This window comes from Callospermophilus lateralis, unplaced genomic scaffold (genome assembly GCF_048772815.1).
Source record: "Callospermophilus lateralis isolate mCalLat2 unplaced genomic scaffold, mCalLat2.hap1 Scaffold_45, whole genome shotgun sequence".
In the NCBI taxonomy this organism is placed as follows: Eukaryota; Metazoa; Chordata; class Mammalia; order Rodentia; family Sciuridae; genus Callospermophilus; species Callospermophilus lateralis.
Genome location: NW_027514398.1, coordinates 9,945,037 through 9,961,066, shown reverse-complemented (window position 1 = coordinate 9,961,066; position 16,030 = coordinate 9,945,037). Strand labels below are relative to the sequence as shown.

At 40.7% G+C, this 16,030-nt stretch overlaps 1 protein-coding gene across 1 annotated transcript in view; it reads left to right on the top strand.

The window, feature by feature from the left end:
* The first annotated feature begins 11,188 nt into the window (after positions 1-11,188).
* LOC143388954 (kelch-like protein 3) overlaps positions 11,189-16,030 on the top strand; it is a 133,942-nt gene continuing 129,100 nt past the window's right edge. Inside the window, 1 exon segment of the mRNA XM_076842361.1 lies at positions 11,189-11,337. Coding sequence (XP_076698476.1) covers positions 11,189-11,337 — 149 coding nt within the window.

Below are 16,030 nucleotides of genomic sequence, written 5' to 3'. Positions count from 1 at the left end.
CTTAGAAGTGTCCTGTTTAGGGTAACAAATTAATTATATAACTACTATGTAAAGTAACAATGTCAAAACAACTGTTAAAAGAAAAAAAAGTTGGGTGTAGGGTAGAGTATACCTGTAATCCCAGCATCTGGGGAGGTTGAGACAGGAACTTCATGAGTTCAAAGCCAGCATCAGAAATAATGAGGCAATAAGCAACTCAGTGAGACCCTCTCTATAAATAAAATACAAAATAGGGCTGGGGATATGGCTCAGTGGTTGAGTGTTTCTGAGTTCTATCCCTGGTACACTACTCCCTTAAAAAAAAAACCACTAATGTTTAACAAGAAAATAATGGGCATGAATTTCTGATCTGAAGATAGGCAAGCATTCCTTAAAAAGTACAAATATTCTTTAAAAGAAGGGGGAGACATTGTAAACATTTCTAAATCAAAAGACAATGAAAATCAAGTAAGGCAAAAGGTGAGAATATTCAGGATGACACGGTGCATGCCTTTAGCCACAGTGGCTTAGGATATATCTGCAGTCTGAAACCTTGCATGTATCTAACAGAAGAAACACTCAACAGATGTTCATGGCAATGCTGCTGTCAATTCCACAATCCATATGTCACAAAACAGTGGGTAGGTGAAAGTGAACCAAAGAAAATACCCAGAGATACCATACAAGACATAAGATTCATTGGAAAATGGTTGCAAGAGATCAGTAACTGCTCCAAGAAGAGCTCAGTTGTGACACAATGAAGAATAGCACCTCTGTCCCTCACTGCTTCACTGAGCTCTGACTCCTTTCTTTCGTGGTGGCATCTTGTGCAGCAGATGAGTTATACCTACCCTTTGCACAGTACCTTTGATTCCATCTCTCTCTACCAAGAGGATATGATAGGCTTCACAATCAGTGACATCTTAAGTCTTTGATTGCTTAGGTATCCTGTAAAATATCTTGAGGAGATTTTAGTATATTATATGAGATAGAATTATAATTTTTTTCTTATTTTGGAAATGTTCTGTTTTACTAGTTCCCAGGTGTATTTATTGAAGGCTGTTCCTTCTCCACTGATTGATAATTCTTTTTTGACAACCTGAGTGGTGCACAAAGATTCTAGGTATGCAAGGTTCTGTTTTTGGGGGGGCTCTATTTGTTCCATTGGCTAATTAGGAATCCTGCACTTATACTACATCATATCCATTAAAAAATCTCAATAATAAATCTCAATATCTAGCAAAAGGAGGCTGCCTTTTCAATTTCTTTAAAACTGTCTTGAATATTGTGACATTTTGTTCTTCCATTTTACTTTTAGTGAAAACTCGTCAAATTCTACTAGATGTGGTAGTGCATACCTGTAATTCTCTGGATTCAATACCCAGGACTTGGAAAAAATAAGTCAAATTCTGCAAAAGACACCACTGAGTTTTTATTGGAGTAGAGTTTAATCATAGATATAAATTTAAAAACGAGTATAATAAATGTTCAAGAAAACATATGAGAATATGTCCATACCTCGAGGTAGACAAAGCTATTACAGAGGCCTTATAATGCATGAACCAAAAAAAATGATACATTAGATTTATATGAAATTTCAAACTGTTGATCAAAAGATGCCATGTTAAAAGCAAAGAGAAACAGGTGCAGTGGTACATGCCTTTAACCACAGAAACTCATGAGTCTGAGGCAGGAAGATCACAAGTTGGAGGCCAACCCCAGAAACTTATCAAGGACCTGAGCAACTCAGTGAAACCCTGAATCAAAATAAAGAATAAAAAAGGGCTGGTGATGTGGCTCAGTGGTTTATCAGCCCTGGGTTCAATTTGGTACCAACAAAATATTAAAAATTTGAAGTCAAACACAAAAATCCAAGCAGAGCCCACCTCATTGTACTCCACAGGACAAAAGGGTGGTGGTGGGTTCTGGGGCACTGATTAGTGCTCAAAGAGGCAGTGGTGGACCCTAGAGTGTGGCCTGCAGGGAATTTGGGGGTAGTGGGGACTGGACTGAGGGTCTTCAACAGGGGAAGGGGGCAGAGGGCAGAGTTCATGGCTGGATGTTGGGGGGTGCTGAATTGCTGAAGTGGGGGGGCTTTTCTCACGGAGGTACTCTGCACCTCTACTGGTAGAGAGCCCCTCTGGAAGGGCCTCTTCCAGCGCCCTAGGGCGTGGGATGGCTCCAATCTGGTATCTTATTGCGGGAGAGTGAGTGGAAAAATCTCTGGCCAGAGTGAGAGGGGCAACATTGTAGGTGGGCGGGGCATAAGGACATATGGTGGAGAGGAAGATAGATGGGTGCTGGCTTGCCATACAAGGATTATAGCTGGAGGCACCACTAGAACAAACTGAAAGCCCTTGATATGGACACCCGGTCCAGAGATATCCACTGAAGGGCAACTATATGTAAATGCAAGGGGCTGCATAGGCTTGTAGGTGGAAAGCCATGCAGGAGTGCACAATGCAGAAATCTCCCATGACAGTCCAGAGGCCCGGCCTGGTGATAAGACTACAAGCACAGCAGCCATAGGCAGAGCCCCTGGTTATCCAGGGTTTTGGACACCTATATCACATGGGCTTGCATGATCAGCCTTGCAGAGTTCAAGTTTTCCTTCACTGCCTTCTATTAAGATGAATTAGAGCTCCTGTCCATGGATACTTGCTCTTTGCTCTTCAAATCCTGGAGACTCCTGCAAGTTGGATGGGGAGACAGAGTTAGTGACTCTGGCAGTGGAAAGTGAATGGCACACCCAGGAAAGTTTTTCTCTTGAGACGAAAAAAAAAAAAAAAAACTGTGAATTGGGGTCTTCATGGCTTCCCTCTATGTAGGACAGAGTATAAAGATGGGATAAACCAAACTTGGCACAGTGGTATGCCTGTTATCCTAGCATCTCAGGAGGCTGAAGCAAGAGGATCACAAGTTTAAAGCTAACGTCGACAACTTAGCGAGGCCCTGTTCCTAAATAAAATATAAAAGAGAGCTTGGGGTGTTGCTCAGTGGTTAAGTAGCCCTGGGTTCAATTCCTAGTATCAAATTTACAAACAGGGGGAGGGAATACAAATGACCGGCTAACCGGAGATCAGTTGGGAAGTGAGAATTGAAAAATAGACAAGAACCCTAAATTAGGATTGAGGATGTAGCTCAGTGATAGAACATTTTCATAGCATAGATGAGGCCTTTGTTGAATCCTCAGCCACCCAACACACACACTAAAAGAAATTATTACATCTACCAATAAAGGATTGGCAAAGCCAGGTGTGGTTGTGCACACCTGTAATCCAAGCTGCAAATATGTGGGAGGGATTCTACCATGGACAAAATCTTAGAAAATGCCTCTTTCAACAAAGTTAAAACTTTCTTTTCCCAACTCTTCACAGTATCTTTAATAAACTATGCACCTTTAGACTCTTGGGGGACAAGGTAGGAAGCTTAATAATGTTACTCAGTTATTTGAACACAGAATCTTTTTCCCCCTCAGATACCCCACAATTAATGTTTCTTAAAATCTAGCTTGGGAAACATAGGTGACTACAACCGACACGAACATTTATAACAGCTGTATTGATCCCTAGACAGCTATGCCTTTATTAATAAACTTTAAAAGGGATAAAAAAAATAAAGCTGAAAATGGAAAAATGTCAAGCTGCCAAGAAGTTTGGCTCATCAAATCAATCCACAAATATTTATTTTTATTCTGTGAATTATTTATATTCTGTAAAAAGCTCAGAGTTGATCTAGGTGTGTTCTTGAAAAAAAAAGGTATTATTCTGTCTTGGAAGATATTATGCATGAAGCCCAAGGCTGCCCAGGTTCTGGTCCTCAATGTACATTGTTTTTCATTTCACATTATAATAACTCAGGAACATGCTTTCTATTAATTGTAGCTCTGAGCCTGTGGGCTTAGTGTTAATTTATCTGTTGGATAAGAGATTTTTTCCCCTTACTGCATTCTGTTCAGAATGGTGTAATTGCAACTTCATGTGCCCCTAAATAATTGTATTGCTTGGGCCATTTCACTTATCTTCCCTGGATCAGTTGAATAAGTCAATGTTCTAAATAATATAAGACAGGCTTACCCACTGCAGGGAATGTTTGCAGAACAATTCCAGTTGTGATGTTCTGAGATCCTGGACAGTGCACTGAGGTGGCACCACAGGAGTTCTCTGAACAGGAGTCAAGGAATGCATTTACCACTAGTGGCTGGAAAGGATTCTGTGAGCTGTGGACAGAAAAGTATTGTCACTCTCAAGAAGGAGCTTTCTATGGATACATAGCTTAGATGATATCACCACCTTCATCCCAAAGCTCAGAATGATGGATGGCTATTGTAAGGTTTGGATTGTTAATGAGTTAATGTAGGTAAAGTATGTGGAAATGCACAGACAAAAAGGAAAAGATAAGCACCTAGAATTACTAGATTGCCCTTCGATCTCTCTCCAGTCTTCTTGCTTCGGGCAAAGTCCCATTTTGTGAATTCTGCTTCTTCATAAACACTGTTCATGTGCTCACATGAGACTGAGAAGAGGCCATCTTTCAGAGGACTGAGGGAAGGTCTAGCCTGCCTCATTCCAAAGAACTTGGAAATGATGGTTCCATTTACAATGACTTCATCTCCTGAAACTGACATCCTGCTTCCTTTTGTCAAGCCAAGACCTGGACTTTGTGAATTCCTATAAATGTCTGCAATTTACAAAGTATAAAGATTAGTGGAGTCTCCAGTAGCTGAACACACCACCCTGTGCAGGGCTTAAAATGGTGCTGCTCTTCTGGCTTCAAATTCCGTCTTGTCACACTATTGCCACTCTATCTACACTGAGATATTCATGGCCTCAGGAAGCTTCTCCTACCCACTTCTCCAGCCTAGGTCTGATGTTGGGCCATCTGGGTGGTTACAGAGCCAGTCCTATGAGTGCCACTGTCACCCCCAAGAGCCTACAAGGTGAAATTCCTTGTATACCTCTCTCAGAGCTCCTGTGGTCATATGGATAGGACTTTGTTCACTGTAGTCCAGGCTTAGTTCAGAGGACATTCAGCAAGTATATGATGTGACAGCTCTACCTCCTCCAGCCATCAAGAATCATAATGGAATGGATTCAACATTATTTTCCTGTGTACATATATGAATACATCACAGTGAATCCCACCATTGTGTATAGCCAAAAGAATAGGGTCATAGTTGGAACAAGATATATTCCATGCTTTTATAATTATATCAAAATGGATCTTGCTCTCATATGTAAACAAAAAGAAACAATAAAATAGTAATCATAGAAAGAGCTTGGGATAACAGTTAATAATAGCCATGAATAAAAACAAAAAGAAAAAATACTGGAAATTTTTACTTTAGTTGAGACTTCTGGGTAAAAGAGACCAGTGGGTAAGAACTTAGTCCAAACTATGAACAAATAAGAAGGAGGTTCAAAGTCCTACAACCAGATCACAGCTAAAATTGCATTCAGAAACATTTGTGAGTTCACTGAAGTCACTGTCACAGAAAATTGGGTGCTGTAGCTCACACCATTAATGCTGGCTACCCTGGACACTGAATGCCCATGCTAGCCTGCTGCAACTGCTGATCCACAACTTGGCATTTCTGCTACTGCCATCACCACCAGAGAGATCTTCCACTACCTGTGTTTCTTTGCACCACTTACCCTTTATTCAAATGTTAGGCAGGCTATGTCTGGTTATCAAGCAACACATACCTCTACTCTAAATACAAAGAAGACTAAGAACAAGTGTATCTCAGTTTTTCATCTCTATCAAATTCCATGTTTTGCCTCTGAGATCCCTTCTTAGGATTGAAAGACTAATGTGCATACTTGTTTCTGTGTTACTGACTGATAGTTCTCTTTGTAAATCTGCACTAATTTTAGTTGTAAAAAAATGTAAAAAATATTGACCATTCAAATTAACTTAGGTTCCTCAAAATAACCCATTAGGAAAGCAAAAAAGAGAGAAAATGCTATAAATTGGCAGAAGGTGTTTGCAACACACAACAGCAACAAAAAATAGTATCTATACATATCATTAAGAAAAGTTTAAAGATCTCAATAGAACGATTGGCAAAAGTGCTGGGGTTGTGGATCAGCTGTAGAGCGTTCACCTAGCATGTGAGAGTCCCTGGGTTTGATCCTCAGTACCACATAAAATAAGTAAATAAGGGTATTGTGTCCAACTACAATTAAAAAATGTTTAAAAAAAGAAAAAATGGGCAAAAGGTACAAACCTTTATTTTATAGTAAAGAAAACATGACAAAAATAAATATTAAAAGATGTCCAGTCTTATAAGTAAACAGAGAAATATGAAGACCATGTTTTATAATCATTCAACCGGCCAAATTTAAGAACTCCATCAAATTAATTATTAAATAGAATATGCATAAACAAGACTGCAGAAGTCTGGGTCATGGTGTATAGACAAACACTTTGGAAATAGTACAGAATTGTTCATGCTTTAGGGCCATACATAAACCAAGCATTATACATTATGATTAATCCTCTTTTGTACATCTGAGTTTACCCAGGTTATAGAACTGAATTGAGGGCGAAAACAAAGGCTGCATGAGAGTGCACAAAGGTTTTACAGAACACATAAAGTTTGTTTGCTTTCCTGTTGCATGGGCTTCAGTGCCATTGCTCCACATAGAAGTCGAGGCTGGAACCGCATGGAAACAGTACTGCCAAGTTTACTACCACAATGGATAAAACTCAATGCCTCTTCCTTCAATCCCAGAGAACTTCAGGACTTTGGTGAAGAAGCGTGGGAAATAGAGTATGAATGCCTGAAGGATCCATGATCACTTCTGGAATCATAGTCTTAATCCAGTCTCTCATTTTTGGAGGCTCACAATTTCCAGTGGGTCAGTGGTAAAGCCCAAGTGGGTTCAATTACTCATACAAAAATATTATATTTTAAAAAGAACAAAACTTTCATTTTCACAAGTAAATTGATAAAGAATAAAGCCTTCTGCTGGCATTTTGAAGGATGTAGAGGAAAAATATATATATATATATAATCTTCTTTATGTCTATCAAAATGTAAACCCCAATTTATTTTAGCACGAGAGATCCTTTGCTATGATCCAGACATCTGTCCTCAGTGTCTAGATTGGGCTTCAGAGTGCAGTCAACTGGAACCCTTGAGGTAAGTGTGGGGATAAAATTGTTAGTATCCCACTCCCCAAAGAAGAATCTGCAGAGAAACCAAGAGCACATGATCTGGGACTTTTTTCGAGTGGGTGAAAGAATCAATCCGCAAGAAGGAGGAAACAAGAAGGAGGGTCCTCTTATCCCTACCCCAGGCTGAGAGAGGTGGGTTGGAGTGGGTGGGGTGCAGGAAGGAAAGTTCCAGGCTTGCCAGATTGTTGAACAAATCAAGAAGGGAACTAGCCTCAGCAACTTTGCAAGGCTCTAAGTAACTTAGACACCATGTCTCCAAGTAAAAATTTAAAAACTGCTGAGGATGTGGCTCACTGGTTACACATACCTGGGTTCAATCCCCAGTACCAAAAAAACAGGTAGAGGGCAGAGGGGAGATTAAAATGAAAATAAGGGAAGAAGAAAAAAGTATTCCAGGAGTGGACAGCAGGCACTCATCCAGCCCAGATGGACCTCTGATCCCCACTCATCACATCAGTTTACAGTTATTCTATGTGTGTGTGTGTGTGTGTGTGTGTGTGTGTGTGTGTGAGAGAGAGAGAGAGAGAGAGAGAGAGAGAGAGAGAGAGAATATCCAAAGGCACTTACCACTGGCCACATCCCCAACCCTTTTTATTTTTATTTGTCTTTTAAATTTTGGGACAGGGACTCACTAGGTTACTGAAAGCCTTGCTGAGTTGTGGTCCTCCTGCCTCAGCCTCCTAAGCCCTGGGATTACAGGCATATTTCATCATGCCTGGCCAGGTTACAGTCATTGTTTATTGTGACTTACCCACTTGGTTTTCCTATGGCGGTCTTTTTTTTTCCAATGAAGCCCTTGGAATGCTTAAGGCTTAGAAAAAGTTCACTGAAAAGCTCTCTTAAGATGGTTTGGGTTCCCCAAATACCTCTGCAATTACAGGATAGGCCCCACATGCTCTAAGATGTACTAAATACCTTTTCCAGGATGCGTCCAGCCACGAACCCTGAGAAATTTCAGACTTCATGCTCTAGCTGTGTTTGCAGTTTTAAAGAAAATTGCAAGGTATGGATAGGGCTTGGACTCCAGGAGATCCAATTAGGAGAATCTCCTAATTCAATAAGAGAAACCACCTTGGGTTTGACTGGGTTATCTGCTGATCCAGAAATGAAGGTGTAACAAGTTATATTCATAGAAAACTAGAGGTATAAGTGTGACAATGACCTCATGCCTCATAGGGTCAGGAAAGATTCCTGGAGGCTGTGTCTTTTAGCTAAATCTGAACTTGGTAACCCTTACACATGTTGAGGACAGGGGAGTCACACAGAGAGGGTACAGAGGGCCCACAAGTCCAGAAGAGATGCCAGTAAGGCTGTAGCAGAGAGGATGATTGGGGACGAGGAGCCATCCAGCCAGACATATGTACCTCTGAGGGTCTTGAGAATGTTGATTTAATCCATGAGCAAAGTAAAGCTGTTTGGCAGATGAGAAGCTTATATGATTGGGATGATCCTTGACAAAACAATTAAAGCTGGGCACTGTGGCTCATACCTGTAATCTCAGCAACTCAGGGGGATGAGGCAGGAGGATTTTAAGTTTGAGGCAAGCATCAGCAATTTTTCAAGGAAATAAACAAATCAGAGATACGCTGTCTCAAAATAAAATAAAATAAAACAAAATTAAATAAAATTAAATTAAATAGAGCTGGGAATGTGGCTCAGTGGTGAAGTGCTTCTGGGTTCAGTCCCCAGTACGAAAAAATACAACAATTCAAATTTAAATTTATGTGTGCTCTGATGCCTGCAATCATTTAGGGTTGGCCTCTATGGTGCATGCTTCTAATCCCACTGACTTGGAAGACTGAGGCAGGAGGATCACAGTTGGAGGCCAGCGCTGGCAATTTAGCCAGACCCTGCCTCAAAATAAAAATAATAAATAAAAATAAATAGGCTCATGAATGTAGCTCTGTGATAAAGCAAACTTGAGTTAAACCCCTAGTACTACCAAAATAAAGCTTTAAAAATTATTTAGGTATATGTGTTTTCTAATGCTTAAGTAGACTCACCCTACCCCAGAATTTACCCACTCTAATTTGAGCATGAGAGAAGAGCAGAGTCCTCTCATTGTACTCTAGTGAGATTCTTGCTAACACTTGGGCTTTATGTATATATTACCATCCCCAAACTGTAAATGAGGATGTCTACCCAAGGCCACAAGGAGAACAGGGGCATAGAATGTGAATTGAGGTCTACTTGCTCTAATTTCCATACCCCTAGTCACAACATTATACATCTTGTATGTGCAAAAACATATAAGGGCAAGATTATACATGTCTTATTCAAATCATCCATCTCCTCTGACACATGATGGAGACCTTACCAGAGAGCAATCTCTCAGACCCTTGGACCTCTCTGGGTACTGACATCATCTCCTTCTTCCCTGTCCTTTCAGGCCTGAAGATGATCATGATTCCCCTTAGCCCTAGTCCCCACTGCCCCTGGGCCACCCCTCCTTGGTTTTCTTACCTCTTCCCAGACCTCTAAAAATTAAACACTAAAATTAAACTTCAAATGTGTTTCAATTAGTCATTCAAATGAATCACACCAGTCTTAATGAATTCACCTATCTTAATCCTTCCCTATGGTTTTTGCTTTGAGTTATATTTTGTCTGGGACCATCATTAATATACATGATTTTGCCAGGCAAATTGTCATATGCCTGTAATCCCAAGCAACTCAGGAGACTGAAGCAGGAGGATCAGAATTTGGAGGTTGGCCTGCAGCAACTTAGCAATGCCATAAACAAAGTGGCAAAACCTTATCTCTAAATTAAAAAAAAAAATTAAAAATGACTTGGGGATGTGGCTCAGGGGTTAAGTACCCCTATAGAAAACAAACAACAACAAAACAACCCATGCTTTTTCTTCAGTTTTCAGCATTACCAGCAGTATTTATATTTTAATAAATAATTCAAATGCATTCATGTTTACTTATATTAAATTAATAAGTAAGTAGCTATGTTACTCCTCCAAGGATACAAAATTCAAAACACCATTTCTGTATGATCCTCTTATATATTCCTAACATCCAATATTGATGTTTGGATTTTTAACATGAATTTGATATGTGATTTTTAAAAATGTTTTTCATTTTTAGACTTAAAAAAACAGCTTTAAGTAATGACTCTGTTCATTATCAATTCTGTCCTCCAAAATTTCTTTCTATATTCAATTCTTTGTGATTTTTTTTACTGCAGAAGTTCTTTAATATAACGTATGGTTCCTATAATCCTATAATTTATATTCTACTCTTAATTTTGTGAAGACTTCTACATGGGAAAGTTTGGAAAGTTTTTTATATGTAAAAACATCTCATTATCAATTTTTTCTTTCCTTTCTTTTTCCCTACTTCCTTCCTTCTATGGGAAAGTCTGCAAAAACCTCTCATTCAAAATTTTTCTTTTCTTTTTTTCCCTTCTTTCTTTCCTTCCTCCCTCTCTTTCTTCCCCACTTACTTCCTTCATTTCTTTGGTACAAGGGATTGAACCAATGCTAGGAAAGTGCCCAACAACTGAACTACACCCTCAATACACTACACATTTTATTTTGTCTGATACAGGGTATTCCTTAATTTTCCAGACTTGCTTTAAACTTGCAATCCTCCTGTTGGGAGTCACCCAGCCTCCAAAGACTAACTTCCCCACACCCCAAGAAGAGCCGTCCAGTGGTGAACCCTGCTGGATCACATGATCCTTATCCACTAATCAGACTAGCCCTGCTGGCTCACCTGAACCTTACCCACCAATCAGAGTAGCCCTGCTGGGCTCACCTGATCCTTACCCACCAATCAAAAAGCACCCCATGCCAACTGTCAAACTACCCCTGGCCCTATAAATATGCAGAGCTGTTCCTCAATAAATGGGCATTTTTCTCCGATGGCAAGCCTTGATCATTCTTTCATTGGTGCTGAAACCTGGGATGGGGAATGCCTCCCTGCTCAAGGGCCCCCTCTCTCAAGGGTTGCCATCCACATCCACTCTTTCGAGCACTGCTGCTATTCACACAACACTGGCTCTTCAGTAGGTCCCCTAATGGGTATCCAACTTCAAACGGACTATGCAGGAGCTTTGACTGAGATCATCTGGCAAATCTCTGATGCCCAATGTGAAGGAGAGAAAACACCCCACCATGACCTTCAGGGTCACGGTGGAGTCTCTGGAACCTGGTTCATGAGCAGGAGGTACTGAGGGGGTGGAAGAACAGGCACTCCTCTCTCTCTCTCTCTCTCTCTCTCTCTCTCTCTCTCTCTACCACTCTTGGCTCTCTCCTGACCTATGGGGGCCTCTCCGTATCTCCCTTCAGACTCCCACTTATTAAATTTTGCACACAAGATTGGTCTTACTATTAATTAGACAATCAAAGTCAATGGCCCCCAGGAGGATCCCTAGATACCACAATTCTCAGATATCTATTTAACTTCTGCAAGTGCTCAAAAAAGTGGAAGGAGCTCCCCTATGTTGAGGCTTTTTCTCTTCTTTGTTCTCACCCCGACCTATCCGGCAGATAAACCCCCTCCCTACTGACCTCCCCCATTAGCTCCATCCAGCCCCTCAGGTGCTTCCCCAACTCAGCCAACACCTTTAGTTCCCCCCAAACTAGGTCCTGGCCCTAGTCCCACAAGCCATGTCCCCTTTAAGAGAGGTTGCTGGACCTGAGGTCATTATCCGGGCACATGTCCCATTCTCTATGAATGACCTCACGCAACTCAAGTGAAGGTTGGGCTCATTCACCACAGAAGAGTGTTTCAATGGGTCCTCCAGGCTTATTGCCTCACTTATATATTATTGGCTAATACTCTCCTTCTTGAGGAACGTACCAGAGTCTGGGAACTTGCCAGAGCCCATGTGAATGAAACTCACGGAGTTAATCCCAGTCACCCTCTGGGGCCACTTGCTGCCCCAGATCAAACTCCTGACTGGGATTATACACAAGCTAGCATACAGAATAGGGACCAATTCTCTGCATGTATTATTGCTGGGCTCAAAAAAGTGGAATGTAAGGCCGTCAATTTCCAAAAATTACAAGCGACCCCATCAGAATTTCTGGATCGGCTTACAAAAGCCCTTCATCAGTGACCTAGATCCAGAAACCCCAGATGGTCATGATGTCCTTATGACATATTACTTCTCACAGAGCTACCCTGACATCTGGGCCAAACTAGAAAAGCTCGAACAAGGCCCTGCCACCCCCCCAGACTGAGCTCTTGGTGGTAGCCTTTAAGGTTTTTATGCTCACCCAGGCCCTGCAGGGTGCTTCCTTGGGTCACCGCCCATCACTGAACCCCCCCCCCCCGATAACCTGCTTCAAGTGTGGCAAGGAGGGACATTGGGTCAGGACATACCTTGCACCATGCACTCCGTGTACCCCATGCCCTAAATGTCAACAACAAGGTCATTGGGGCTCTGACTGTCCTAGATCCCACAGGAGGCCTATGGCCAGAGAACCCTCCGATCTTCTGGGCATGGCAAACAAAGATTGATGGTGCCTTGGGTCCTTGTCCTCAGCTGTAATGATCAATAGACAGGAACCCAGGGTGCAGATTCAGGTGGATAGGTGTAAGGTTGACTTTCTCCTTGACACCAGGGCTACCTTCTCAGTCCTGACAGAATTCTGGGGGCAAACAGTGCCATCCACCTCTCCTTTAAAACCCCAGTATCAGATAGATGATTTGTAAAAAGTTGTTCTCATTTTGTGAATTGGCTTCTTGTATTCCTAATGGTGTCCTTTGAAAAGTACAAATGTTTTAAATTTAGATGTCTGTCATTTTTTTCTTTTGTTGTTTGTTTTTGGTGTCATTTAAGAAAACATTGCCTTACCTGAAATCATGGGCTTTACTCCTGTATATTTTTTCTAAGAGCTTTATAGTTGTAGCTCTTGCACTTAGATCTTTGATCATTGTAAATTAAATCTTACATATGGTAGGCGGTAGGGATACAACTTAATACTTTTGCCTAATGATAACCAGTTATCTCAGCCCATTTCCCAGTTAAAGTTCTTGGTGCCCTAGTAAAAGAATCACAATCAATTTCTGGACTCTCAATTCTGTTCTTTTGATATGTATAGTTATCTTTATGCTCATTATGCTCATTCTACATTATCTTTTTTGTTGACTGTCCCCCCATTCTCTCTCTCTCTCTCTCTCTCTCTCTCTCTCTCTCTCTCACACACACACACACACACATACTTTTTCAAAAATAGAATCACGGTCTTAATCTATTGCCCAGGCTGTCCTCATACTTGTGATTCTCATGTCTCAGACTCCTTTGTAGCTTGAAATGTAGGCATGCATCACATCACTGTGCTTGGCCTTCATCCTTTACACATCTCCTGTCTCTGGACTCCAGACCTGCTTACTTGATAACCCTACTTAGATGCCCAATAGACAACTCACATTTATCATGTCCAAAAGTTCTACTCTTAAAGAAAATACCTTGTGGGAATAAAGACGAAAAAGAATAAACTAATATTTGCCAAGTATTTACTATTAGCTCTGTTCATTATCTCTTTTATGATATATCTCAATTCTGTGATACTCTGGAGATAGTGTAACTCTCTTATGCTATAGAGCAGTGAGACAGAGGCTTGAATTTCAGTTAGTCTATTCTAATTCCTAACAGCTACACTATACTTTCCTACAAGTGGTAAAGCATATAGTCCACTTTTCTCTCCTTAAGATTATTTTTTGGAGTAATATCATAGTTCAGAAAAAAATGAAAGGAATCCATAGGATTTTTGGTAAGTGAAACAGAAATGCTCATGAGCTTTGTAGTGCTTTGGTACTGCCTTTTCCCTACCCTCAGGGAAAGCTTACCTTGACTTTTTGGCAAATTTCTCTTGACCATTTACCCAGGTAGATTTATTTGGCCTTGAGTTTTGTTTTCCACCTGTTGGATCTGCTCTCTTTCATTTATTTAAGGATCATCTCTATTCCCAATCCTTCTTATCTCTTTCTCATTTGTTCACAAATTATCAGCCTTTTTGGATATATGCAATGAATTTCACTCTGACATTTGCTTGTTTGCTCCTAGCACTGCAAATTTGACTCTTTTTTGTCAGCAATTTTCTCTTTAAAATATTAGTATCTAAAAAATATATTATTCATAAATAGCAGTAACTATAGCATCTATAAATAGCAGTAAATAAAGTCTCCTAAAATCCTTAATAGAACTGAAAGTATCCAAAGTTTGTCTATTCATGTTGGGAATATAGTTTTTACAATAGTTTTGACCAGACTTAAAAAACAGCCTGTTCTTAGGTGACTTTCTGCCACTCCAATTTATTTCTGTGTTATGTGTTCTAAGGGCTACTAAGCCAGGTGCAAATGCTGTGGCAAGCTTATTTGTTCATGTTCTCATAGGGGCAGCATCAGTTGTGCTCCTGTTTGTGCTGGTGTATTCTGATAAAGTTGGTGTGTGAGGTCTGCTGCCCACTGTGGGGTGAGGTCCCAACTCCTAGGTTTTTACTTCTTGGTTCCTGCAGGTATTACCTTCTCAGAAGCCCACCACTGGTACTTTACGCCATGTGGTGGACATTTCCTGATCACCTGTTGTGTTGAAAGCCCATTGTCTTCTGTCTTTTCCCATTTTGAGTGTCAGCCACTTGTGAGGCATCGTGGTGGAGTAGGAAAAGCACTGTTTCTGGAGTCAAGAATTGGCCTTCTCAGGTATCTCTTCACTTCTCTGGGCTTCATAGACCACACGACCCTCTCAGAGCATTGCAGCTCTAGCTGTCTCAGGCTTTATGATCACATTTCTCTAAGTGAATCTGAACTAATGTCTTAATAGTTGACAGTGGCTTAATGTACTAGACCTGAGATGGCAAATATGTAGTTTCTCTTCCATTTGCCAAGCATGGCAGACTCATTAACTGGTTTCAACATCCTCACATAAAACCCAGACATGACTTCAGATCTTTTGTATCAGTATATGTGTGCTAAACAACCACAACCAGTGAATCATGGTTGAGATGTGTTTATTGTCCTGGTCTTCCCTCCTATCTGTAGTGCTTTCATCTAAAGGAGGCACTAGTTGGATTAGGTAATATAGAATGAGTTCTAGGGCAAAGATATGTGCATGAAAATGCTGTCTCCACTTTCTATACTCCCTTTCTGTGGGAACTAGGGAAAGTTACTTAACTTCTCTGGGCCTCAGTGACCTCATTTTTTATGTGGAAAATAATAATTAGCCCCATGTTATCATGTTGTAGAGAGGAATAAATGAACTAATATGTGTTAAAAATGCTTAGAAGAGTTCCTGGCACATACAACTCAATAAATGTTATTCATTATATTAATGATAGACATGATAACAACTTTGAAGGCTAATAAAGGAAAAATTCTTGGTTTGACAGGGTCTTATGGCTCCCTGTCAATCTTTAAATATTCATCTGTCTATGAATGTGAGTTGATTCCTATTTATTCATTTATTTATCCAGAAAAATGCAGGGTAAAGTGATCTTAACAGTTGTAGTGACTGGAGCTTGGAAAGGGTCTTCAGTTATGTGTGTGCAGGTAGAGGGCTCTTTGTCATAGTGTTAAATCTGGATGTGAAGAGACATGCTGGAATCTGGCTTGCCTCTTACAATTTTGCATGTGGGTGAACCCTCAGAGAGTTGTTAGCACTCAGTCTTGCTGGTGGCACACCTTGGTGGAGTGCTCGTGTACCTCAGCATTCAGTAATTCACTAGCAACCTGAGGTGTTGCCACTGCTTTCTGAGCCTTTGTCCTCCTAATTCTCCATCAGAGCTGATGGTATTGGAAACAGAGAGTGAAGGTTAGTGAAGCAGCCTGACTTACAGCCACAGAGTAGTTGGATATCTCTTTGTGGAAGATTTATCAAGTACTTGAATAAGTTGAAGAGCCCATCCCTCTGCTT